Here is a 26,031-nt window from a genome sequence, read left to right on the forward strand (position 1 = left end):
TACCATATGATCCAGCAATTGCACTACTGGGTATTTACCCCAAAGATACAAAAGTAGGGATCCGAAAGGGTACGTGCACCCTGATGTTTATAGCAGCACTGTCCACAATAGCCAAACTGTGGAAAGAGCCAAGATGTCCATCGACAGACGAATGGATAAAGAAGATGTGGTGTATATATGCAATGGAATATTATGCAGCCATCAAAAGGAATGAGATCTTGCCATTTGCAACGACGTGGTTGGAACTGGAGGGTATTATGCTGAGCGAAATAAGTCAAACAGAGAAAGACATGTATCATATGACCTCACTGATATGAGGAATTCTTAATCTCAGGAAACAAACAGGGTTGCTGGAGTGGGGGGTGGGGTGGGAGGGATGGGGTGACTGGGTGATAGACACTGGGGAGGGTATGTGCTCTGGTAAGCGCTGTGAATTGTGCAAGACTATTGAATCTCAGATCTGTACCTATGAAACAAATAATGCAATATATGTTAAGAAAAAAAAAAAGAAGAAGAAGAAGGTAGCAGGAGGGGAAGAATGAAGGAGGGGAAATCGGAGGGGTAGACGAACCATGAGAGACGATGGACTCTGAAAAACAAACAGGGTTCTAGAGGGGAGGGGGGTGGGAGGATGGGTTAGCCTGGTGGTGGGTATTGAGGAGGGCACATTCTGCATGGAGCACTGGGTGTTATGCACAAACAATGAATCATGGAACACTACATCTAAAACTAATGATGTAATGTATGGGGATTAACATAAGAATAAAAAAATTTAAAAAAAAAAGTCAGACACTTAGCCGACTGAGCCACCCAGGCGCCCCTAAATGTCTTTATCTCAATCTGCATGTGCACATCTGACCCCATACCTCTATTCTGAGAGATGAATGCCATCTGCAGGCTAATTAAATGCTGCCCCCTGTGACTCTCTCAGGATCCTCTCAGGGTCTGGAGCAGGTACTGTTGGTCCAGAGGCTCTTTGCAGCGCTCATTCTCGGCACCTCCAGGCAAGCTTGCCCATGTGGGAGCCATCCTTCTCTATCCCTGCAGTGACCCAGCTCACTGTGTGAACTATATCGTCTTCCTGTGCTCCTTCCTCCTCTGTGCTCAGCTTCCCACAGGGCCTCCATCCCAGTGACAGGAGGATGTAGCGCATCACCCAACAGGTGACAAAGGCTACAGGCCCTGATCTGATCCATTACTTCTCATTCAGTCTAGACAACCTGGTGCGTTATCTCTAAAAGGAAATCACACCAAGAGGCAATGTCCTTGAATCTCCAGTTGCCAGAAGAATCTCAGGTCCCCATCCCAGAAAAACTTGGACACTAGGCAAGGAACCAAGATTTGGGTGCAAATTCCCCATTACTGGAACCAGCAGGTACTCGGGAAAAATTAATAAGAGGCCAGTTTCTAGAACCAAGGGCATAGAGTCACAGCAAACCCACACCAAGAATGACTTGATGCTGAGATGTGGGTTTCAACACCCAAGACTTCCTATGTCTCCATAGGATACAGGGGTCCTGGTTCCAGAGTTGGCTGCCGGAGCTCAGTCAGCCACTGGGGCATAGTGGAGATAAAAACTAAGCAAGTTATGACACCCCTCCCCATACTTGCGTCATGTATATTCAAGCCAAAGGCCCAAGAGCAATACACTGCATGTGTTGAGGCAGCCTGTATCTCTGGTCTTTCATTACATTAGTGACTTTTTTTTAAAATCCTGAATATAATATACAGGATTTCGCTGAAGAAGTCTTTAGAATCAAGCAGATATGTGCTCGAATTCTGTCTCTGCCATTTACTGGCCATTTACTATTGGGTCAGTCTTTCTCATTTCCTGCTTTGTTTTCTGTCAAAGAGAGATTTCAAGACAGTCCTAGTAACATTATTATGAGGACTAAGATGAACCTCAGCACGTAGCCTGGAATGATTCTTCCCAAACTTGTCTGCCTGTTGGAATCACCTCGGGAGCTTCGAACACTACAGACGCCCATGTCTCACCTCCCCAGAGCGCATTTCTGGGATGAGGGCTGGGCTTTCGAATTTCTAACGGATCCCCGAATGATTCTAATGTTCACACAGGTTTAGGAGCACCTGGCATAGAGCCTGTCCTATCCTGAGCATTAAATATCTGTTAAATGAATGGAAACAACCAGCACTTGGCACACACTAGACTTTCCAGAATTCTTAGCTCCCTTCCCTTCCCTGACCATCTTCCCTCTCTTTCTACTGGGATGCCTGAAGATTAGTGCTGGGCTGTGATTCCAGTGGGTGTGGCTGGCTCGGGAGAATGCAGAAGGTTCTGGTACCGCGTGCTGTGATACCCAGTGGGAGGAGAAAGAGGCAAAGACAGGTTGCACTACAAGGGACGGCCCCCGGAGTCCTGTCAAGGGAATGGCTAACACGTTTGCTTTTGAGGACGCGGTCTGCAGTAAAGCGCTCAACGCTCACTGTTAAGTCCCCTTGGAAACCAGAGCCTAGTTCTGTGCTCTCACTGGGGCTGCTGCAGGAATGAGCCAGAAGCTACAAAGAATCAGTGGAGAGTTTCAGCTGGTCCTGAGTTCTCTTCGTTTTTGGCTTTTATATTCAACTGTTGTTGTAGTAAATCCTTTGTTTGGTGTTCCCGGGTCAGCCATCTGAAGGTATCAAAGTTCCAAAAAGTTAAATGTGGGGCTTATTGGTTTCAGTGTCCCCTAATGGCTCTTGGAAAGAGACTCTGAATTCTGAGAGCAAGGCACTATCCAAATCACTCTAAGATATAGAAGATAGAGATATATCTCCTCTCCTTTCCACAAAATAGGAGGACTAGAGAGCTGCAGTGTTTCAGATGTGAGGGGCGGGGTCTGGCCTTTTACTCACTGCATAAGTTATGTGCTTATGGGTAAAGTAATATTTGGGGGCCCTCAGCATCTGGAACTGAGCACTGGAACATTGTTTGATGTGCAAAGCTTAGATTATACGCTATTTATGAGTCAGAGCAAATTCTCAAATTTCACCCCAGCAACATAACAGTAAACATTTAAGATACTTAAAAAAAAAAAAAAATCGGCCAGTCTCAGGAATTGGGCAGTGATTCTCTGCTTGACCCAAGGATCCTGATGAAGTTAGGCTGGTCTTCCTTAGGAACAAGAAAACATCACAAATTACAGCTTCAGGAGACAAGACCTCGGGGCGCCTGGGTGGCTCAGTTGGTTAAGCGACTGCCTTCGGCTCAGATCATGATCCTGGAGTCCCTGCATCGAGTCCCGCATCGGGCTCCCTGCTCGGCGGGGAGTCTGCTTCTCCCTCTGACCCTCCCCCCTCTCATGTGCTCTCTCTCATTCTCTCTCTCAAATAAATAAATAAAATCTTTAAAAAAAAATAAAAATAAAAAAAAAGGAGACAAGACCTCCAGCCTACTCAATTTTTAAGACATGCATTCTGAATAAGAGAAGAACCTTATTTTTAGAGTAATTCTACACTTAATAAGGATTATATAAGTACTTTGAAAGTAGCATTTTTTTTATTTCAACTGGAAACTACTACAGATTAAAACTTTCCCATATTGACACTTTGGAACACTGAATTGTTTATGACAATTAAGAATATGCTGTCTTCATTAATATTTAGCACTTACATGTTTTACATTTTGTATTTGGTATTGGAAATATATGAGCCTAAGCCACATTTCCATCACTCTCAATTTTTTTAATTTTCCTATTTTTTAAAGATTATTTGAGAGGAAGAGCACAAGCAGGGGGAGGGACAGAGGGAGAGGGAGAGGGAATCTTCAAGCAGACTCCCCACTGAGTGCAGAGCCTGACGTGGGGCTCGATCTCACGACCCTGAGATCATGACCTGAACTGAAGGCAGACACTTAACGACTGAGCCACCCAGGCGCTCCAATAAATAAATCTTAAAAAAAAATTTTTTTTAAGTCAGACACTTAACCAACTGAGCCATCCAGGTGCCCCTAATTTTCCTATTTTTTAATTGATCTAACTTATAACTCTTTATCATAGGTATACAGTTCTACTTCAGGTTTTAAAGTAAAATAGCGTAAACCCAAGTTTGTGGCATATGTGTGCTTCTATCCTACTAGTTTTAAGCTCCGGGGGGGGTGGGGGGCTCTCAAAACCTTAAAACAAATTTCCTCTATTGTCTAGCACCTTTTACTGTCATGTAAATTTGTTAGAACTTCATAATGAAAACAATATTTGAATTTCACGGGGCGCCTGGGTGGCTCAGTCGGTTAAGCGTCCCAACCTCTTGGTTTTGGCTCAGGTGGTGATCTCAGGGTCATGGGATCAAGCCCTGTGTCACTGGGCTCCACGCTCATCGGGGAGTCTGCTGGAGATAATCTCCTTCTCCTCCTCCCCCTGCTCATGTTCTCTCTCTCTCTCTAAAATAAAGTCTTTTAAAAAAAGATTTGAATTTCACATAGCAGCAAAAATAAGAGTAAGCATAGATCTTGATCAGAAAGAATTCAGGTTTTAGTGAGTTCACTATCAGCATTAGATGAACGAAGCCATCAGATGGGTCCTGGACCCTGATCACCTTCAGATTTGACGGGCATCCAGGTCATAAAAGGCCCTTGCTTGGAGGTCAGTTTGAGGCATTAAAAAAATGAGTTCCAGAGAAAGAGTTTCCATATCTCTGTCTTGGGCTGCTCCAAAAAGTTTCAAAAACACCTAATAACCACTAATCTCTCTCTCTCATTGGTGGTTGCAATTCCCAGTGGCCCAAAAAGTCGAATCCTCTTATCAGTTGGACTGCATTTTTCTTATGATTCTCAGTTGGCCAAGGCCGGTTTGAGTCACGTCCTGAGCTTTGGACATGACCCTGTGAATGTGGCCTTGTTTGCCTCTGAGTTGGCAGCATGAACCCAGTTTCCACCAACAGGGCTGTACAGCTCAGCCATGGTCCACTCCCAAGGTGGATCCCCACCTCGGTCCCAGGCCTCCCAAACAGACCCGTGAGGCACAGGTGTGCCCCCTCAGTGCCCGCTATGAGGGTTGAACCCCACTTCCTCATTGGTAACAGGTTCTGAGTGACGTTAGCAAAATCCCAACTCTTAGTAAAGGCATCAGTCTGAAGGCAACGCTTTCCATCTTCTCTCTCCCACAGGGTCCAGTAGCATCAACTGCATCAGCATTGTCTGTCCTCTCCCCGGGGCCTGGCCTTCTTCCACCCCCTCCTCCTCCCCCTCCCCCCGGGCCACCTCCACTCTTTGAGAATGAAGGCAAAAGAGAGGAGTCCTCCCCTTCACGCTCTGCTCTATTTGCCCAACTTAACCAAGGAGAAGGAATTACGAAAGGTGAGAAAACTGGACCTTGATGCTGTCTCCCTCTGGCTCCAGGCACACAGATCCCCCAGAGCCCACCGTGAGTCATTCCATCCCCATCCCCAACACACGGGGAGCTGCTGTTGGGAAAGCAGAAGCCTGCAATGTTCTTCATCTTGAGGCAGATGGGCTCAGTGGGCTGTTGCATGGACCAGGAAGAAGAACTCAGAGACTCTGGGTTCTAAGTGGACCACTGCACTGCATCACCACTTAAGCCTCTGATGCTCCAGCACCATCTACAACCAAGGCATTCAGATTGAGTGAAATAAAATGACAAACAATCGTACCTCTGTCCTCAAGCAGTATACAGGCTTGCCAAATAATTATATCACTGAAGTACTTTTGTCCTCACCAAGAACAGTTTTTTCTTTAAATCATGCAACATTTAAAACATATCAGGATGTACATGCATTCTAAACAATAAGGTTGATGAAAATGCATTTGTGTTTTAGACAGGTAATAGGAGTTATTGTATAGCTCCTGGGCTAGGAGCTAAGAGCCCCAAATTCTAAATTTTTCTCTGGCTCCAACTGGCTGGGCTGTCCCCTTATCTGCAAAGTAAGGGAATGGATTCATAACCCTAAAGTCGATTCCATACTCTGACATATACTCACTGGGATGCCATGTCCTTGTAAGCTATGCCTGGGGAATGATTTTGCCACGAGAAAAGAAGTAAATCATGTGATCCTTTTTGGCCAGGTGCTTTGCTTTTTGTAGAATTTTTATCCATCATCTTATCTCCTTAAAGAAGAGGTTTCTCCAGCTTAAAAAATGTTTACAGTGCTTCTGATTAACACTAAATTTATAAGGTCTCAGACTCTGCCTATTATTAACCTTGAGAGATTAATTATCAAAATTTCTTGTGCTGTTTACATCACATTGATCTAAGAAGTTAGGGACATTTCCCTTTGCATAAAATACAAAGACACATGGTTGTGTGTTACCTTCCCAGGGCTTCGGCACGTCACAGATGACCAGAAGACATACAAGAATCCCAGCCTACGGACTCAAGGAGGACAAACTCCATCTCCTACCAAAAGCTACACTCCAGGCCCCAGGGCTCCCCAGTCTCATCCTCCTCAGAAGCATACTCCTGTGTTCGAGCTGGAAGGAAAGAAATGGAGAATAGTGAGTGAAGCCCTTTAATCTTTATTCCCGACACACTCCAGTGAAAGGCCGTTGCTAAACCGTTGACTAAGGTCGAAGGGTTACTGAGGCTAAACCTTTTACCAAGGTCTTCTGGGTTTCTGAGTGAAGTGACAAAGACACAAGCCGCTGGCTAGAGTAGAAGCCAGGACATTTCTGAATGCTTCCGTCAACTTTTTGTTGTTGTTTTTCACTTACTGCTCGTGCATCGTTGTCCTCAACATTTTAAAATTATTTTTTTAAACTGTGGTAAAATCACAGCACATAGCATTTGCCATCTTCACATCTAAGTGTATGTAATGACCCATGGGCATGAAGTGCATTCACCCTGCTGCGCGGCCATCAGCCCATCCTTCCAGAGAACTCTTCCATCTTGTAAAACTGGAACCCTGTGCCCCTCAGATAACCTCTCCCCGTTCCCCCCGCCCCAGCCCCAGCATCCACCTCTCTACTTGCTGTCTCTACTTGACCACTCTTTCCATAAACTTTTAATCTGTGCCCCGTTCTGGTTGTAGGATGTTCTATCCCCCTGACAGAGGCACTAACGTAACCTACCACGCCACCCAGCACTTGCAACCTTTGTGTGAACAGGACAAAGACCCTTCAAATGTGCATGAAAGCTGGTGCCTCCTGCCAGTCCAGAGCTTCCCCAAAGGTGGAGGACCAAAGTCCCCAGAAAGGTTGTCTTGGGCTGACAGTACACATGGACTTACACCACTGTTGGCACCAGCCTATTTGCCCAACTTGTATTTGATGCCACAGCGTTAAGTCCAGATTCAGGAGACAGACTTAACGGAAAGCTCCCATACCCCCCCACCAGCCCGGGTGCCTGATATTTGACTGTTGGCAAATGGACCCTGATCCCCTTCCAGGCAGTGGCTTCATCCATTTACGTCATTACAATAATAGAGGAAGACCTGGGGTTTGGTCTGTAAAAAAAGGTGGTTTGGAAAGAACATATTGAAAAGCTGTATTGAACGTTGAACCCCGTCGTAATTTCAGCCTGCGATGGGCTCCATCCACTTGTACGTCCTGAGATTCAATATTTGCATGTGTTTTAATTTTAGGAGTACCAAGAGGACAGGAATGACCTGGTGATTTCAGAGACGGAACTGAAACAAGTGGCTTACATTTTCAAATGCAACAAGTCCACTCTACGGATGAAAGGAAAAATCAATTCCATTACAATTGGTACGGCAGAACCGGGGCCCTGTGGTTACTATGACCAGTTGTTGTGCATAAACATGCTATGTGTGTTTAATGGGGCTTTGCTTTGTTTTGTTTTTCCTAGACAACTGTAAGAAGTTTGGCCTCGTGTTTGACAACGTGGTAGGCATCGTGGAAGTGATCAATTCCAAGGATATTCAAATGCAAGTAAGGGGCCTTTTCTTTCTTTCCTGTCTTTCTTTCTAAAGATTTTATTTATTTACTTGCAAGTGAGTCGGGGGAGGGGCAGGGAGAGAGAATCTTAAGCAGACTCTCTGCTGAGCACAAACCCAATGCAGGGCTCTTTCTCACGACCCTGAGATCACGACCTGAGCCGAAACCCAGAGTCGGACACTCAACCGACTGAGCCACCCAGGTGCCCCCATATAAGTGGCCTTTTCAGCCATGCCCTCTGCCCACTTTGCAGCTTTGCTCAGACCATCCAGCTGCCTGCACGGGGCCAGCCATGTTCACCTGGAGAACTTCTCTTCCCTTTCCTTCAGACACAGCTCTGTCATCACTCCTCTCTTGGATGGTGTTAATTCTTCCTTTTCAATCCTTATAACACATCCTATCTGGCACTGCAATCGCCGTTTACCATGCCTGTTTTCAGGGGCACATAATTAGTCTTTACAGCCCCAGAAACTCGCACAGCACTTACACACAGTAGGTCTCCAGTAAATGTTTGGTGAGGTGGTGATTGGGAGGCATCAACTAATGAATGAACACAGATGCTAAGAGATTCTCCCAACCTAACAGCACCATCCCGAAGAGAATTTTCTTTGTTCAGGGAGCATTGGTTCTGAGTAAGGAGGAGGAAGAGTTTCCGAAGTCAGTGAGATAATCAGACCAACAACCTGGAAAGTAGGATTGGAATTGAATTTGCAAACTAGGAAAAAAACATGCACTCCTTTAGTTAATTTTGATTTAACCCAATTGGATTTTACAATATGCCAAAAGCTAAAGGACCTCCTGCCTTTGGCCAGTTACAACTTCCACCTTTGATTACACTCTCTTCATATTTTTTTTTTTAAGATTTCTTTTAAGTAAAAGTACCTAACGTGGGACTCGAACTCACAACCCTGAGATCCAGAGTCACATGCTCTACCCACTGAGTCAGCCAGGCACTCCTCTCTTCAAATTTTTAATTAACCCCTTATGATCCCATGTTTCCTGATAATGTTTGTTAACATTGGATTCTGGTGGGTTGTTTGTTTTTTTTTTAATTTTTTTTTAAAGATTTTATTTATTTATTTGACAGAGAGATAGAGAGCACAAGTAGGCAGAGTGGCAGGCAGAGGGAGAGGGAGAAGCAGGCTTCCCGCGGAGCAGGGAGCCGGACGCGGGGCTCGATCCCAGGACCCTGGATCATGACCTGAGCAGAAGGCAGCTGCTTAACCAACTGAGCCACCCAGGTGCCCCTGGATTCTGGTTTTATAGATCTTTCTCTCCTGTTTTACTGGGCTTTTTCTTGCCATCACTTTTAATTAGAGTACATCCGAATGGACATTTTACATTTCACTCACTGCTATTTAAGACGTTGGTTTTGTGTGTGTCCAGTTAATGCAAAGAGCCCTGCACGGGGCACCCGAGCCCTGGGCACGAGCCCCGGCTCCGTCCTCACCCGCAGCGCACACTTGGGCAGTTGGCTTCACCTCTGACTCTGAGGTCCCTGCCCTGAAACGCAAGGTTAGCTGGGGAATTCTAAGTCCTCCATAGCCCAGATTCCAAATATTCTTGCCACATAGGCTCTGTGGGTACGTGTATCTCTTCCACATTCCAGTTCCGTATTTTCTCTGCAGTGCGTCTGTGTAAATCCCTTTCCCCCTTGAATCATTCTGCTTCCACTGCTTCACAAATTCCATTCCTGGATAGAGAACCACATTAGGAGAGAGCAGTAAGCAACTCCTCCCAGGCAGTTACTAGATTGTTGTCTTCACCGTGTAAACGGGAAACGCGACCAGCCTCGGATCTTACTTTAGGTTCTAAAATGTGAGTCATAGCATAGAGCACGCACTCGATCATTCCTTTGCCAGATGTTTACTGAGCACGTCTGATATGGCCGGTACTGTTCCCAGCTCTGCAAATATCAGTAAGCAAATGAGACAAAAATCTTTGCCCTCATGAAGCTTGTATTCTGTAATACCACCTTCCAATTTGGCATTTCTGACAGCCACATTTCTCCATTTATTGAATAATGTTGCCTCTCCCAGAGTATTGTGCATGAAAATTTTAAGGAAGTCACTCATCATCAGAAGTCCAATTCCTCAAGGAGAAATATGGCTCATATAAACCTAATAATGAGGCCACAATTTCTGAAGAACTCTTTTTGGATAGTGGAAGTTCCTACATAAAGATCCAGGCTTTCTCCCTCTTCACATTATTTTTAACCAACCCCCCCACCCAAAGTCACGGAAATAATATTCTATGACTGAGGTGAGAACACATATTTAGCCAGGTGAAAAATATCCTGGAAATAATCTAATCTAATATACCCCCTCTTACTGTTACAGAGTTTATTCCAAGCTTCCTTTTATTCTTACAGAAATGGGATTGGATAGCACTGATGAAACCATCTATAAGGAGTTAGCATTTTTTTATTTATTTTTTTTACTTTTTTAAGATTTTATTTATTTGAGAGAGAGAATGAGAGACAGAGAGCACGAGAGGGAAGAGGGTCAGAGGGAGAAGCACACCCCCCGCTGAGCAGGGAGCCCGATGTGGGACTTGATCCCGGGACTCCAGGATCATGACCTGAGCTGAAGGCAGTCGCTTAACCAACTGAGCCACCCAGGCGCCCATTTAAGGTCTACTGTTGCTTTTTCAGACTTTTAGATATGTGGTGTATTGAAGCGTTTTTAATATAGCATAGCAATATATAAATATAAGTAAACTGTATTAGTGTCATGCGCTTGCCTCATGTGTCCCCATTCTGCCTCACAAACAAATCACCGAGGATCCACTGACAGTTTACCCTTTCTCTCGTCTTGCCTCACTCCCTGTACCGTCCTGGGCAGCGCGTAGATGTTCTTCATCACTCTAAGATAAACAAATCTAGAAATTACCAAAACATTACTGCTGACACGTTCTTGAAATATAGATATATGTATTATTACTATTGTAGGGTATTTATGGCAAAGCCTTGTGCTTACCTGACCTTGAACTACCTCTGCTTTTTTTTTTCTTTTTTTTTTTTTTTCTTTTGGCACTGGGGCTCATTTCTAACTCAGTGTCCAGTTTCTGTGGAGAGAGGAGAAAACAGAGAAGTGTGGTGACCTGGCTAGACTCCCCCTAAGGAATTCTTCACATCGTCTGCACCATCAACGGGAGTTGCCCCTTGGGTTTGCAATCCAGCCTTTTCTTCAGGGTGAAAGAGGAGATGTCTTTATCATTTCAATTACCATTACAAGGAGGAAAATCATAGAGTTGTAATATGGTCATTGGGGGAACAGTCTGCCCCTATAGAGATTTGGGGGCTAGGGAGAATGTCTGAAACCTGTTAAAAGAGAAATTTGAAACTGAGCAGAATTTTTATAGCACTTACATATTTGTAAACAATATAAAGAATCACCTCCTCTTGTGTATGGTCCTATTCATGCAGTGAGTAGCCTGAACCAAGTCCCCACTCTTGGCTCCTGGAATTAATACATTTCAAAATACCTAGACACTCATTGTCTTACTCAAGCTTCCCATTCAGCCAGTGAGATTGTTATCTAGCAAAAGATTTATGTGAAAAGAATTGTAGTGTTTCTTATTTAGGTGCAAGAAAAAATCTACTCAATTACAGAATAATGTATTTACTCTGAAATGACAATATTAGCATTTGTTTTAACCCAAGATTCACAGACTTGTCAGAACTAAAATTTTAAGCAAATAAAAGCAAATGCGTCTTGTTACTTTTATCCGTGAAATCAAATCTATGTTTCAAATCCACTAGAGGGTTGTGAGACTTTTTCTGAACGCTTAGTTGCTGTTTTCACATTAATCCCTTTATTTGGTCTCAGGAAAAGAGACCCTGAGGCTTGAGAATCCCTTTGTGTGGTCCTTTCATTCTGTCCCCAAATGACACCCACCGGTTCAGCCTGCAGACGTTGCTGCTAACCAGCCTGACCCAGCTCTTCCTAAAGCTGGGGGAAGCCCATGGATGGGGCTTTATTCGAGGACATCGTCATTTTTATTTATGTGGGTGCCAGGCTGTTCTCTTGTCTATTTCAGGTAATGGGGAAAGTGCCAACAATTTCCATTAATAAGACAGAAGGCTGTCACATATACCTCAGTGAAGATGCGCTGGACTGCGAGATCGTGAGTGCCAAATCGTCTGAAATGAATGTCCTTGTTCCTCAGGATGGTGATTATGTAAGTACCTTTTAAAAGCCGGTGAAGAATTTTTCTTGAGCCTGCCTTCGTAACATTCGACGAGACTGATTCATTAACTCCCAACCTAGGAGCTTCGTTTGCGGAATAATCCACAGGAGGAGAGGAATTCAGAGAGTTGCTTTGCGTCTTGCTCCTCCTCTGTTGGTTTCTTGGCTGTGCGCATTCCTCGAAGGGTGATTCTCTGGGCCGTTTACTAATAATTTACCTTCAGGGGCTAGCTTTTATCAAACAGTGCCTCACGCATCTGAGTTCATGGTATTTAGGGCTAAATATTGTCCTTTGCTGTGGTGGAGGCAAGCAGAAAGGAGGGAGAAATGCTTTGGGGGGGAAAGTGGGAGGCGGGGGTGGGGGTGACGCTAAGTGGACCTGTTTCTGTAGGTTCTCAAACTCAGCGGGAGGATCCGCCCAGAAGCTCCATGAAAATGCCAGCTCCCAGAGCCTGCGCCTGGAGGTTGGATTCGGGAGGCTTCGGGCGGGGTCTGGGGAATCTGTATTTTAATGGGCGTCTCGGGTGATGCCATCAGCTCATCCAGCCCTTCTGAGACACCCAAAGTGATTCAGCCACCATTTGTTTTCTATGCCTCCTCTCCCCCAACAAAGCAGCTTTTTTTTTTTTTAAGATTGTATTTATTTGACAGAGAGAGACAGGAGGAGAGGGAACACAAGCAGGGGGAGTGGGAGAGGGAGAAGCAGGCTTCCTGTGGAGCAGGGAGCCTGATGCAGGGCTCGATGCCAGGACCCTGGGATCGTGACCAGAGCCAAAGGCAGACGCTTAACAATTGAGCCACCCAGGCGCCCCAACAAAGCAGCTTCTAAGAGAAGCATGCAGATATCCTCACACGTTGCAAAAGAAGTCCAAAGGAATACATTTTCTGCATCGCGCCTTGTGGCGGACTTGCAGCTCTAGCTCTTTGAAAGCAAGTTGCTGCTTCCTACTCGTCGCTTCTTGGAAGTACAGATAAATCCAGAGATGATTCCCTCTGATTCTAACTGTGCAAGGGGACAGTGAACCAGGGGAGGATGGGAGAAGAAGTAACCTCGAAGGCACCCCATTAGCCTGTGGGCCGGTCACCAGCCCCATCCTTAGGCAGACAGCAACCGTGCTCGAATATTCTCCTCTCGCAGGTCAGTAAATTCTTCAGCACCGCCCAGCCACGTGCTACAGAATGCAGCCTAGAATCCTTCATGTAAGGCTGAAAAACAAAAGTCTGCCAGCACCGGACTGCTAGCTGTTTGGCTAGCTTAACCCCGAGCTTGAGAAGAGCCCTCTCGCGTTCTCTACCTAAAGCTACTGAGGAGCTAAAGCTGATACAGAACACCTTCCAGCCGGAGAGCCAAAAATTAGGGGGGGTCCCTGGCCTTTGCAGCTGGTCCAGCAGAAGGCTCATCTGCATGGGAGCTGGATCTGCTAAGAAAAGCAGTGGGTCTGGATCAGCGTTCCAGACTAATTCGGCTAGCATCCCTGGGCGTGGTCCCAGGCATCTGTACTTGTCAAAGCTTCTCAGGTGATTCCACTGTGGAGTCAAGCTTGAGATCCACTGACCTAAGGCGTGAGTATAGGTCAGAACCCGAGCTTTTGTGCTGAAGGAGCCTTCCCCCTATCGGCAGGTTATCTTGTGCCCTCATTCCATGGTCCTCTTAGTACATTTTCTAGTGAGCGGTAGTAGGGAGCAGGCAAAGGTCCTGCCATGGACATTGTAATCTGGGATCGGATGGTAGGGATGATTCATCCTGAAGGAAGTCCATTACCCAGAGAAGAATGTCATCATGTGACTATCACTTCACTCCCCCAAAAAAGATGTGGAACGGCTATATATAGTACGGTTAACTATCAAAGAGATACCTTCACTCTGGAGCATTCTCTACCTGGCCTGGTACTTGAGAGCAAGCACCAAGCCTTGTTTACTTCCAGAAGAGGCAGGTGGATCCCACATCTAAGAAGATATGTACTCGTGTGTGGGTTCCACTGAAAGATGGTATCTCATTGATGGAGGAGCGGGGCACCGGCTTATCAGACACTTGGCGTTCCAGCCGTGCTTTGTGCACACAACGTCCCGGGAGGGCACAGAAGCCAGGGCCAAAGCGGACTGCCTCTCCCCTTCCTTGTCGAGCCTTTTCTGAAATGACTGCAGAATCACTTTCTGGGGAAAAGGAGAGATTCCAAACTACTTTTATTTTGGCTCCGTCCCCCTGCCCTCCCCCTCCTCCGACAACCCCCCCCCTCCCTGTATGGTGCACGCACGTGTATCTCCCAATGGGAGGAGTAGGTGACAGGATGCAAAGTAACACATTGATATATGACCCAAAGCACATCTTCGTAGCTCATCAAAGAGTATACAGAGAACGCGGGGGCCAAGCCTTTCTACTCGGTGTGACTAGGGATCCGCAGCCTCAGTGCCCCCTCGGAACTTGTTGGAAATGCAGATCATCATTCTCTTCCCCAGATCTACGGAATCAGAACCTGCATTTTAACAGGCTCCCCGGGTGATCCTGTGCAAGTTTGCATGTGGTGGTGAGTGGGTAGAGAGGCTGTCTGGCTTGAAGTCTGGCTGCCCTGCTTACAGCAATACCATCTTCAGCCATCTGTTCGACCTCTCAGACCTGCGTCCTGTAGATGGCATCTCAAGAACACCCAGCTCCTAGGGCTGTAGACTAACGGAGTCCACATATATCTAGTACTTAGAAGACTGCCTGGTTCTTAGTAGGTTCTAGTTTTAATGATGATGCTAGCAGATAGTTACAGAACCTACACACAATTATGCAGGTCTCCACGGGACCCAGAAGACCTCTCCACAACACAGGTTTGGGTTCCATAAAATGTCTTTCTCTGCCATGACACTGATCAGCCTTCCTTCCATCTGTTTAAGTAACTTTGTTCTTCTGCATTTTTCCAGAGAGAATTTCCTGTTCCAGAACAGTTCAAGACAGCCTGGGATGGATCCAAGTTGGTCACTGAACCTGCAGAAATTATGGGCTAACCTCCAGAGAGACCAAACCCCCTGACCTGAATCCATCAAAAAAAAAAAAAAAAAAAAAAAAAAAAAAAAAAAAAAGCAGCATTAAACACCTACAAGTGGCAGTAACATGTACGGCTTTAGTTTTGGCCTTCAACAATTCTGTGTTCTAGAAACAGCATCATTTCTGGCATGCCTTCGTGGGCATTTTGAAGTATTTAACGTGTCTTCATGATTTGCCTTTGTGTGTGATTTGAGTTCCACCTGATGACTTGTGAGCATTACACATTTAAAGGGGGGTAAAAATAGTATTCTGTTCCCCTAATATCATTAACACGATAGCTGATAGGTAAAAATACTGCATGATTCAATTTGACACTTATGTTTAATTGCTAGTTGGAAAATAAAACCTCTGAGAATCTAAGATGTACATTTTTACCTTTAGGCAATTTCTATGTGATGTAGTAGTAGTAGTTATGCTCTGAAAAATCTAACTTTTTTTTCCCCCATTTTTACCAAATGTTCACATTTATCAGCACGGATACATTGTCAGCATGAATACATATTTCAACCAATTTTTTACAAAACATAAGAAAATTCCATCCTGAGGACGATATCCAGTTACTTGGTCCTTAGAAGACTTGTATTCTTTACAGTTACTAAAAACTACAAGTAGATTCTAATGATTTATCTTAAAACATTCTTCTGCCATGTCACATGGAAAACTTTTACTTCTCTACAGAAAGATTTTTATGCCAAAAGATTGGTGGGAGGAAGCAGATGTATGTAGTACCTCGCAATTTTGCTTGAAGATCAAGCTCAATTTTTTGTTTCCCAATTTTGAACCTGCTGAATATCAGATACATTGTAAATTATGTCATTAATGTTGTATTATAGACTTCTCTTTCTCACTTGCCAGACTTCTAACCAGTCTCCAAAAAAAAAAAAAAAAAAAAAAATGAACGTTAAAAAGCCATAGCTGTAATACTTCTTCCAAAACCTGAAGGATTGTTTGTTGGTTTGACTTGCTGCTCCTATTTTGTAGTATTGAAGAGTACATGCTTTTTCAACATAAGAGAAACTATGATACTCCTTTGTATCTTTTCAGTACACAGTGCTGAAAAATCTGCAACTTCTTGGATCACATATAATGCATTCTAGTATAATGCTTGCAGACCCAGTACAAGCATACATATCGTGCCTACTATAGCCTTTGGAATACGTCATTTCCGTTTTTTAAATATCTTCTATATCCACATAGTATTCAAATTACTAATGCTCATGTACCAAGGTTTTGCTATAAAAGTTTTGTTCATATGAATAATGTGGCTTTAGTAAATATCTTTTTTTTCAACTGTAAACTTATTCTGAAATAAAGTAAAATTCTAATTGTTTAAATACTGTGATGAATTCTGGTTGTTAAAATTATTTTTTTCTGCTTTGATTTGCCCCTCGATCATATATCAGATATGTTACATTCAGGAAAGACAGCTGAGTCCTCCTGGTTGGTTTGGAGAATGTATCCAGCATGCCATCAGCTTCCCAGAAGAATAGCTTCTTCAAGACAGATATCAGATAAAGCCATCTGCAGTTGGTATGACTGTCAGTCAGAAAATTCTAGAATCCAGTTGCATAATTCAAGTCCTCTTCACTGAGAAAACCCCTTCATAGATCTTCATTAATGTAAATATCCCAGAAAATAAATTTAGTTGTTAATAGGATATGATAAAACATACACTATGTATTTACATGTATAATATCAATAAAAATAATTTTTATAATAAATTTGTAAATAAACTTCTGGAAGAAAAAATTGTAAGTGGGAAGAAAAGACTCTAAAAAGGACATGCTACATACCCATTAAATAGTAATAATTTTATATTGAAAAAGTTCACTCAAAATTCTTAGACTCTGTTGACTGGCCTTGGGCTTGCACCAGATTTTCAAAATGCTTCACCACAGATACTGAAAATCTGGACTTGAGGTTCAATTATTTTATCAGCCCTGGGTCCTTAAGTCACCTACTGGTTTTATGAATTTGTTGAAAAAGCGGGGAAAAAAAACCAACTTTGGCAATGTATAGGGAAATGATTACCCAGACAATGCTGCATTTGCAATATGCTGTCCTTCTTGCACATTATGAAATTCCAAAGTTACCAATGCTATGACCTAAAAAATATTGTCAAAGGGCTAAGAAATCCATATGAGCAGAATTGCATGTCATGTACATTCACTAAACATCAAAACAAAACTAAGTGTCAGAACACTGAGTGCCAAGGGTCTCCTGTATCTTTCTGCTTTGCAGTGTTACAAAGTATCACTTTGTAGGATCAAATGATAAAATAATCCAGAATCTGTTGTTTTGAAAACCCTTTCCTTGATAATACAGCTTCCACTAAATAATCTGTTACGGATAGTTTTCCTTTGACAACAAGATGTCTTAAAATGAAGGATGTGTACTAACCACTTACCTACAGAATTTCTTTCTAGAACTGATAGGAAATATATACAGTTTTATTCATTTATTTTTTCGTTCATTGAAAATGTTTACTTCAACTTCTTAAAGTCTAGATGAGTTTATCTAAAGAATCCCTTCATTTTATTTTATTTTTTTAAAGATTTTATTTATTTATTTGAGACAGAGAATGAGAGACAGAGAGCACAAGAGGGAGGAGGGTCAGAGGGAGAAGCAGACTCCCTGCCGAGCAGGGAGCCCGATGCGGGACTCGATCCCGGGACTCCAGGATCATGACCTGAGCCGAAGGCAGTCGCTTAACCAACTGAGCCACCCAGGCGCCCAAGAATCCCTTCATTTTAAGGACAGAGCTGAAGTCTAGTGATATTAGCAACTTGCATAAAGTAACCAATTAGAGGTAAAGCAAGGACTAGAACACACACACACACCACCCCTTTTTGTAACTACTGTAATTGTAGTATAATGTTTCTGAAACTCTCAAAGGACATAAATCCAGTGGCTTTCTGTCATTCCTCATCCACTGAGATTGTGGACACTGTCGTTTCCCTGTTAAACTCTATCTGATCTTGTGATACACAGTAAACTTCTCTGGCTCCTCTCCCTTCTTTTTCTCCCCCCTGTCAAATGCTCATTCGTCTCCCTTAACTTCATCTATCACTCTTATGTAGATGACTGCCAGATCCACATCCCCAGCCTGAATCCATCTCCCTGGAGTCTTAACTCCCACTTGCCCAGAAAGTATTTCTACCTGCCTGTCCCACTTGCATTCCACATATCAAAAATGAATACACATTTGCCATACATATCCGTATTTTCCTCATCTGCCTTCCTAGCTGCAGTCAATTGTCATCATAGATCTACAACCAGACATTTCCCTTGATGGGAACCGCTGAAAGAGAACCAGATCTGGAAGGAACCATGGTTTAGTCTTAAACATGTTTAATTCAGGATATCTTTGTGACATTTAGTTGGAAATGAAGAGTACGCAGTTGGACATGGGTCTTTTCCATTGCCTCTGATGTGAAATCTTTAGGAAGCATTTCTAAGTTTCATATTCCAAGAATGACTTTCATTAAACATGTTCATTTCAAAACAATTATTTTTAAACCATTGGCACTTTCTGTACCATTTCAGATACAGATACAACTTAAGGGCTTTAATTGTTTCAACTGAGACAACTTGATTTAATAGCATTCACAGACTTCTTTGGCTAGTTTAGCCACAGCAATGTTTCTGTATATGATGCAGCTTATATCTGTGCTGCAAGTGAAAAGTAACCCAGCTCAAATTAACCAGTGATAATCCATCCAGATTTCTCCAAATGGTTTTAGTTCTTCTACTGTTTAGTGCCTTGGCAGAGAATATGCAACTAACAAAGGGTAGCATTTGCCTATCAGTAGAGAATTACTTTCATGTTTCCCTCTAGTACAATCTATCACTTTATATTTAAAAAATGATTTTTGCCCAGGGGCATCTGGGAAGCTCAGTCGGTTGAGCATTCTACTCTTGGTTTCAGCTCAGGTCATGATCACGCGGTGGTGGGACCAAGCTCCACGTTGGGCTCTGCGCTCAGTGCTGGAGTCGGCTTTGGATGCTCTCTTCCTCTCGCTCCCCATTTGCCAATATGGCAAAGATTTTTTTCATTCAAATTCAGTTAATTTCCCGGGCTATCAATAATTCAACTTGGAAACGCATCAGAAGGTGTGCATTTAAAAGGTATTTTTTTTATTTTTTAATAATAACCGTATGGCCTCATTTCTTCAACTCCTAAGTCATAAACTTATCATGGAAAACCTTCCCATGAATGTAACAGTTTTGCAGATTTACTTGGGAAAGTGAGATTTGTTTGGGAACTTCCCCCCGCCCCCTGCTCATTGTTCCTGTGGGGTATAGTCATGTTTACACATAATGAATGGTACACATCTCCTAGCAGGGTTGAGCCAATGACACATGTCCCCCAGCAGCCTGCCCTGCAGGGAGCCAATATTATGACACCCCCTGCTTCAGGCATTCTTCTTCAGTTTAAAAGCCATGGAGGAAAAATCCCAGTTATGCAGGTGCAGCCTGCTAGTTCCAGGGAAGTGACTGCCTTCTGCAATCAAGTACGATAAAATCTATGATCCTTTATGGACATTTAGAGACACAGTCCTGTAGCATTACTGAAAGACGTACAGAGATCTAGAGAAATATTTTATAAGAGCCATGTATATGTGCTTTCAGGAAAAGGACCTAAATTTATGGCAAGATGGTATTTATAGGAGTTATAAGTTACATGTATTCTCCATATCCTAGGATAGAGAAAAGTTGGATGGAATAACCAGGAATTTTCCTCCACTATTACGGATCTTACTTCTTTAGCTCTGACTGCAATGATAAATTGAAACAGAAATTTTTATATTTATGGGATTGAAGCAAAGCATAATTAATTGTATAAGTCTATTGAAAAAAAATTGTATTTAAAAACCTGTTACCCAAATTATCTGTCCACATTCACTAAGTAAGTGGTCAAAACTCCCCTATATATACTCAATCACTGCTGATATGCCAGTATCTGAAGAAGAAAGAAGGAATATTTTAATGTAAGCCCATTCAGTGGATGGGGAACTGAGGGAGTGATGTCCCATCATTAACAACTAAAATCTAGTTCTCTAGAGAGTCATCAAAATGTTCTCTCATTTGTTAGCATCTAAAATAACTACACCAGCAATATGGTCTACATTCTGCATGCTGCTTCCACCAAATGGCTATACAACTATTTTATCAAATTAAATTAATTCCATACTCTAGAGTTTTCAGAAATAAGTCTCTCTTCAACATCTCACCAGATAGGCATATTTCCAATAGGGCTTATCTTCCAAGGAAGAAAAAGCTCATATTTCATTAACTCTTCAAGATAGTAAAGTAGGTCTTACACTAATTAGAAGGAACTTTGGCATGGAAGTCAGATCTGGTTTCCATTTGGGATCGGCTACTAAACTGAGGCATGCCCATTTGACAAATGCTGGTGACACCTTTAATGACATGTCATTCTTTTAAACTGAGATCAAGTGTTAACATTTTTTTCAGACATGATTAAATACACAACAAAACTGCCTGTGACAGAGTCCCTAGCTGCCCACCAAAATCTATTCTTTCATTAGTAAACTACATTTCCCAGCCTCCTTTGCAGTCCAATGGTCATGTGATTAGGTTCTCCTTGAAGGAATGTGAGTAATGTAAATCCCACTTCAGGACTCTGTTTTTTTTTAAGACAGCATGTTTTCTCCATGTTACCCCTCCCTTCCACCAGTCAGATCCTGGGCACAGCAACCAGCCTCAATAATGCAGATTACAATATACTCTGAATATGCAAAAATAACAAGTTAGAAAGTTGTGTCCCTGAGTCACAATATGGAATTCAGCCACTCACCTACCCAAACCTGTTTCAGGTACTTAAATGAGAAATAAATTTCAGCCCAAGTATCCACTGAAAGATGAATGGATAAAGAAGATGTGGTATATATACACAATGGAATATTAATCAGCCATAAAAAAGAATGAACTCTTGTCATTTGCAACAACATGGATGGATCTAGAGGGTATAATGCTAAACGAAATAAGTCAGTCAGAGAAAGATAAATACCATATGATTTTATTCACATGTGGAATTTAAGAAACAAAACAAACAAGCAAACAGAGACAAACCAAAAAACAGACTCTTAACTATAGAGAACAAACTGATGTTACCCGAGGGGAGGTAGGTGGGGGGGGGGGGGAATGGGTGAAACAGGTGATGGGGATTAAGGAGTGCACTTAACCATGATGAGCACTGAGTAATGCATAGAAGTGTTGAATCACTAATCCTGTTCACCTGAAACTAATATAACACTGTATGTTAACTATACTGAAATTAAAATTTTAAGTATATATACAAATATATATATGGTGAATTAAGGAATAAAATAATTCTTGCCAATCATTTAAAAAAAGAAATGTTTATATTGTGCTTAACTATTATTTTTATTTATCAAAAAGTTTGCCTACCAAAACTAATATGCCACCTAATGAACCCTTTGATTTACTGGTTCAATCACCAGAAATATCTTCAAATAATTTGGAAAGATGTGCACATTAAGTAAAGTGAGCATATATCAGAAAAACAGATTGTAAGAACATTTTTATTAAATGTTATAAAATAAGTCACAGAGATGAAAAGCACAGCCCAGGGAATACAGTCAATAGTATTGTAATGAGGTTGTTTGGTGACAAATAGTGACTACATCCATTACAGAAGCACTGAACAATGTACAGAAGTGCTGAATCATTATGTTGTACACCTGAAACTAATATAATACTGTATGTTAATTATACTTCAGGTAAAAAAATTAAATAACAAAACAAAGGTTACCCAAAGAATCTTTTGACAGCCCAGCTAAAACAATGTAAAATCAGTTTTAAATTTTTTAAAAATAAAATAAAATGTATGTTCATTAAAAGAACTATGTTTTGTTTCTATAGAGAGGTATATAAATAGAAATCGTTTAGTATAGTGGTTAAAACATGGATAATTTTATCACAGGCTGCATGATTTGGGAAAAAAATCACTTAACTTCTCTGTACTTCAGTTTGTTCATCCTTAATATAGAGATGATGATAACAGTATTTACTCACCAGATTGTTATGAGGATTAAATTAATATTTATGTAGCACATAATAAAGGTTATATAAGTATTAGTTAATATTATCATCATTATAGCATCGAGAAAAATACGGAAAGATACCAAAATGGCAACAATGGCTATCTCTGGAGTATGGGGTTGGAGGGAAGGACCTTTTCTCTTTCTATTCTTCTTTATTGTTTGAATTTTTCATAATAAGCATTATATGCATTTGATTAAATTCCCATAATTCTGTTATTAAAGACTCAATAATTTTTTTTAAGATTTTATTTTTAAGTAATCTCTACACCTAACATGGGGCTTGAACTCACGACCCTGAGATGAAGAGTCACATGGTCCACTGACTGAGCCAGCCAGGAGCCCCTGAACACCCAATAATTTTTAAAACACATTCAAAAGATAATTACCTTTTGCTTTATCAATTGCTTTTTCTCTGCTACGGATTACAGGTTTCTGTTTCAAAAGAGCACACGTGAAGAAAATGTGTGATAATCAACATGAAAAAATATAATCCAAAGGGAAAAATCAAACAGTTTTAAGTGCTTTTTTGAAAAAAGGGGTAAAAGCTATTTCGCCAGCACAATTGCTTAGAATCTAGTGATTTCAATTCAGCAAATTAAACATTTTTTTAAACACTTCTATGTGACTGGTACTGAGGATACAAGGGGCAAATGTCACAGTCCCTACCTTGAGGAAAGATACAGATTCTTTAAGAAAAATTTAAATTTTCTTTTTAATTGCTAAAAAAATTATTAAAAAATAAATGCATGCTTTCCAAAACAGGAGAAAACAAAAAAAAGTCATATGCCGAAGTACAGAAAATAAGAGTGAGATAGAATAGAGCAAGACAAAACCTAAGACCAAAGATATTACAGAAATAGGCATAAATGTGATACATTATAGCACGAGAATACAGAAACTCGATTCAACAAATATACACAGTTTTTAAAAGCCACATCTAAAACAAAGAATCTCAGGGCACCTGGGTGACTCAGTCGGTTAAGTATCTGCCTTCAGCTAAGGTCATGGCCCCAGGGTCCTGGGACTGAGCCCCGCATCGGGCTCCCTGCTTGGCGGGGAGTCTGTCTCCCTCTGTCCCTTCCCCTGCTCATGCTCTCTCTCTCATGGCCTCTCAAATAAATAAAATCTTTAAAAAAAATTTTTTTTTAATTTAAAAAAGCATCTCAAAATGTGAGAACTAAAAGGATGGGTAAAGGGAAATTAAATGAATGCAAACAAGAAAGCAGGAGTCACAATACTAACCCTTTATAATAAAATTCAAAGTAAACATATTAAGCAAAAGTTAAAGGTTACTTTATAATGATGGACAGAATTGACACTGAAAATACAACTCTCAGGGGCACCTGGGTGCCTGTCAGTTAATTAAGCGCCTGACACTTGACTCTTGATTTCAGCTCAGGTCATGATCTCAGGGTCGTGAGATCGAGCCCCAACGCAGGGTTCCCCATTGAGCGGGGAGTCTGCTTGTGGATTCTCCCTCTCCCTTTTCCTCTGCCCCTCCCCCCAGCCCCCTAAAAATAAATCTTCCAAAAAAAAAAAAAAGAAAATACAACTCTCAGAAGTCTTTCTGTGGTTGTATTAGTTTTCTATTGCTGCATAGCATATTACCTCAGACTGAACCACTGTCCCACAGATTCTGCAGTCAGAAGTCTGACCATGTCGTGGTAAGGGCTCCGGTCAGAGTCTAACAAAACCGAAATCACATTAAGATGCCGTAGAGGGCGCCTGGGTGGCTCAGTTGTTAAGCGTCTGCCTTTGGCTCAGGTCATGATCTCAGGGTCCTGGGATCGAGTCCCACAGCAGGTTCCCTCCTCGGCAGGAAGCCTGCTCTCCCTCTCAACTCCCGCTGCTTGTGTTCCTGCTCTTGCTATCTCTGTCTCTGTCAAATAAATAAATAAAATCTTAAAAAAAAAAAAAATGCCGTAGAGCTGTATTCTCATCTAGAGCTCATCCAAGGCTTGAGGTCCTCTTCTAAGCTCATTCAGATTATTAGCAGGATTCCATTCCTTGAAGCTGTAGGACTGAAGTCTCTGTGCCCTTGCTGGACATTGGCTGGGGATCCCTCTTAGCTTCCAGGAGCTGCCCTCAAGTCCTTGCCCCGGGGCCCCTTCCATAGGCAGTTCCAACAGGGCTGTTTCCCTCTCCACATCTCTCGACAGCTTCCATCTCTGACCTTTAAACTCTCTTTTAAAGGGCTCACCTAATTTGGTCAGGCCCACTCAGGCTAATCTACCTTTTGATTAATTGAAACTTGACTGATTAGGTACGTTAATAATATCTGCAAAATCCCTTCACCTAACCATGGGAATAATAGCTCATCATATTCACAGATCTCTCTCAACTCAAGGGGAGAAATTACACCCAGTATGTACACCAGGGGGCGGGGGTTTGGGAAACATTCTTAGAGTTCTGCCTGCCACAGTGTGGAACTGTTTTTCATGAAAATGTGTTCAGCAATAACTGTTAAAAATGCAAAAAGGTGAGTTTTTTTTTTTAAGATTTTATTTATTTATTCATTAGAGACAGAGAGAGAGAGGCAGAGGGAGAAGCAGGCTTCCCGCGGAGCAGGGAGCCCGATGCGGGACTCGATCCCAGGACCCTGAGATCATGACCTGAGCCGAAGGCAGACGCTTAACCATCTGAGCCACCCAGGCACCCCAAAAGGTGAGTTTTTTAAAAATATAAAAGTAGTGGGCTCTAATATGTATTTCTATCTTGGACAGATTGAACAGGCAAAATAACTATGACTCATATAAAAAATCTAAACTATATTATTAATGAGATTGATTTAAAAGATCTTTAGAACTCTAAAAATAGAGGAAATACTTGTTTTTCCAGTCTTGTGGACTTAGCCTTTATTAGGGTAAAATGAAAATTTAAGAGCCTAAAAAGTAAATATTATATGGGCCATAGTATTTGAGGGCAAGGTAGTAAAGCTAAAATGCCAAAGAAAAGATTTAGCAAGGTAGTCTAATCACTGAAAAAGTTTAATCTAAATAATTCTTGAATCAAAGAAGAAAGCAATACTGCAATAACAAATTAGTGACAACAGGAGCACTGCATATGGGAGGGGGGCAAGATGGCGGAGGAGTAGGGGACCCTATTTCAACTGGTCCCCGGAATTGAGCTGGATATCTACCAGACCACTCTGAGCACCCACGAAACCAGCCTGAGATGTAAGAAGATCTGGATCTCTACAAACAGAATATCGCAGGTGGTTGGTTTTGAGGTACGAGGCGGAGAGCCGTGATTCTGCGGGCAGATATCGGAGGATAAACGGCGGCGGGAGGGGACCTGGACATGGGGATCCTACACCGCCGGTGAGTGACAGCCTCACACGCTGCCGATGGGCACAGACTTGCAGACCTGTAGCCTCGGGAAAGGACTTTAGGGCAGCCCCCGGGGTGGAAAACCAGACAGGCGGGGTCGCGCGCACAGGAACCGCAGGCCCCCCGGACAGAAACTGGAGCAACGGGGTCGCACCTGCGAACTGCAGCCCCGGGGGCGGGAACCCACAGCCGCGAGGTCTCGCGCGCGCGCGAACTGGGAGCGGCTGGTGGTTTTAGAAGCACAAAGGGCAGAGACGTGCCCTGACCTGGAGGCAGGACTGGGGGCGCTGCGGAGGGGCGCACAACCCAGGACGCTGCAGTTTATAGCAGCACGGACAAAAATGGAGACGGTGTGGCCTGGAGAGCTCACTGAAGAACAGACTGCGGTCTCTCTGCTCTGAGGCAGAGGGCTGGAAACGGTCTCTTCTGCTCTGACTCGCGGAAGAGAGGCGGAAAGCCGCCAGGGAAAGGCGCCAGAGAACAAAAGCCCCAAAGACTGATTCCCGCTGAGCCCATCCCCCACCACAGGGGCGCAGGGCAACTCCGC

General features: G+C 42.7%; 1 protein-coding gene and 1 non-coding gene across 2 annotated transcripts in view; one reads left to right on the forward strand and one right to left on the reverse strand.

Moving 5' to 3' along the window:
- Positions 1 to 15,059, forward strand: part of CAP2 (cyclase associated actin cytoskeleton regulatory protein 2) — a 133,377-nt gene extending 118,318 nt beyond the window's left edge. The window contains exons 8-13 of the mRNA XM_021696918.2: positions 5,101 to 5,290; positions 6,270 to 6,445; positions 7,531 to 7,654; positions 7,755 to 7,837; positions 11,885 to 12,025; positions 14,941 to 15,059. Of these exons, the coding sequence (XP_021552593.1) occupies positions 5,101 to 5,290; positions 6,270 to 6,445; positions 7,531 to 7,654; positions 7,755 to 7,837; positions 11,885 to 12,025; positions 14,941 to 15,024 (798 nt within the window). The 3' untranslated portion in view covers positions 15,025 to 15,059. The remainder of the gene's footprint in view (positions 1 to 5,100; positions 5,291 to 6,269; positions 6,446 to 7,530; positions 7,655 to 7,754; positions 7,838 to 11,884; positions 12,026 to 14,940) is intronic.
- On the reverse strand, positions 8,723 to 8,795 carry TRNAQ-CUG. Its single transcript has one exon. It is a non-coding gene; the product is annotated as a tRNA-Gln (tRNA).
- Positions 15,060 to 26,031: the final 10,972 nt, after the last annotated feature.

This window comes from Neomonachus schauinslandi, chromosome 8 (genome assembly GCF_002201575.2).
Source record: "Neomonachus schauinslandi chromosome 8, ASM220157v2, whole genome shotgun sequence".
NCBI lineage: Eukaryota > Metazoa > Chordata > Mammalia > Carnivora > Phocidae > Neomonachus > Neomonachus schauinslandi.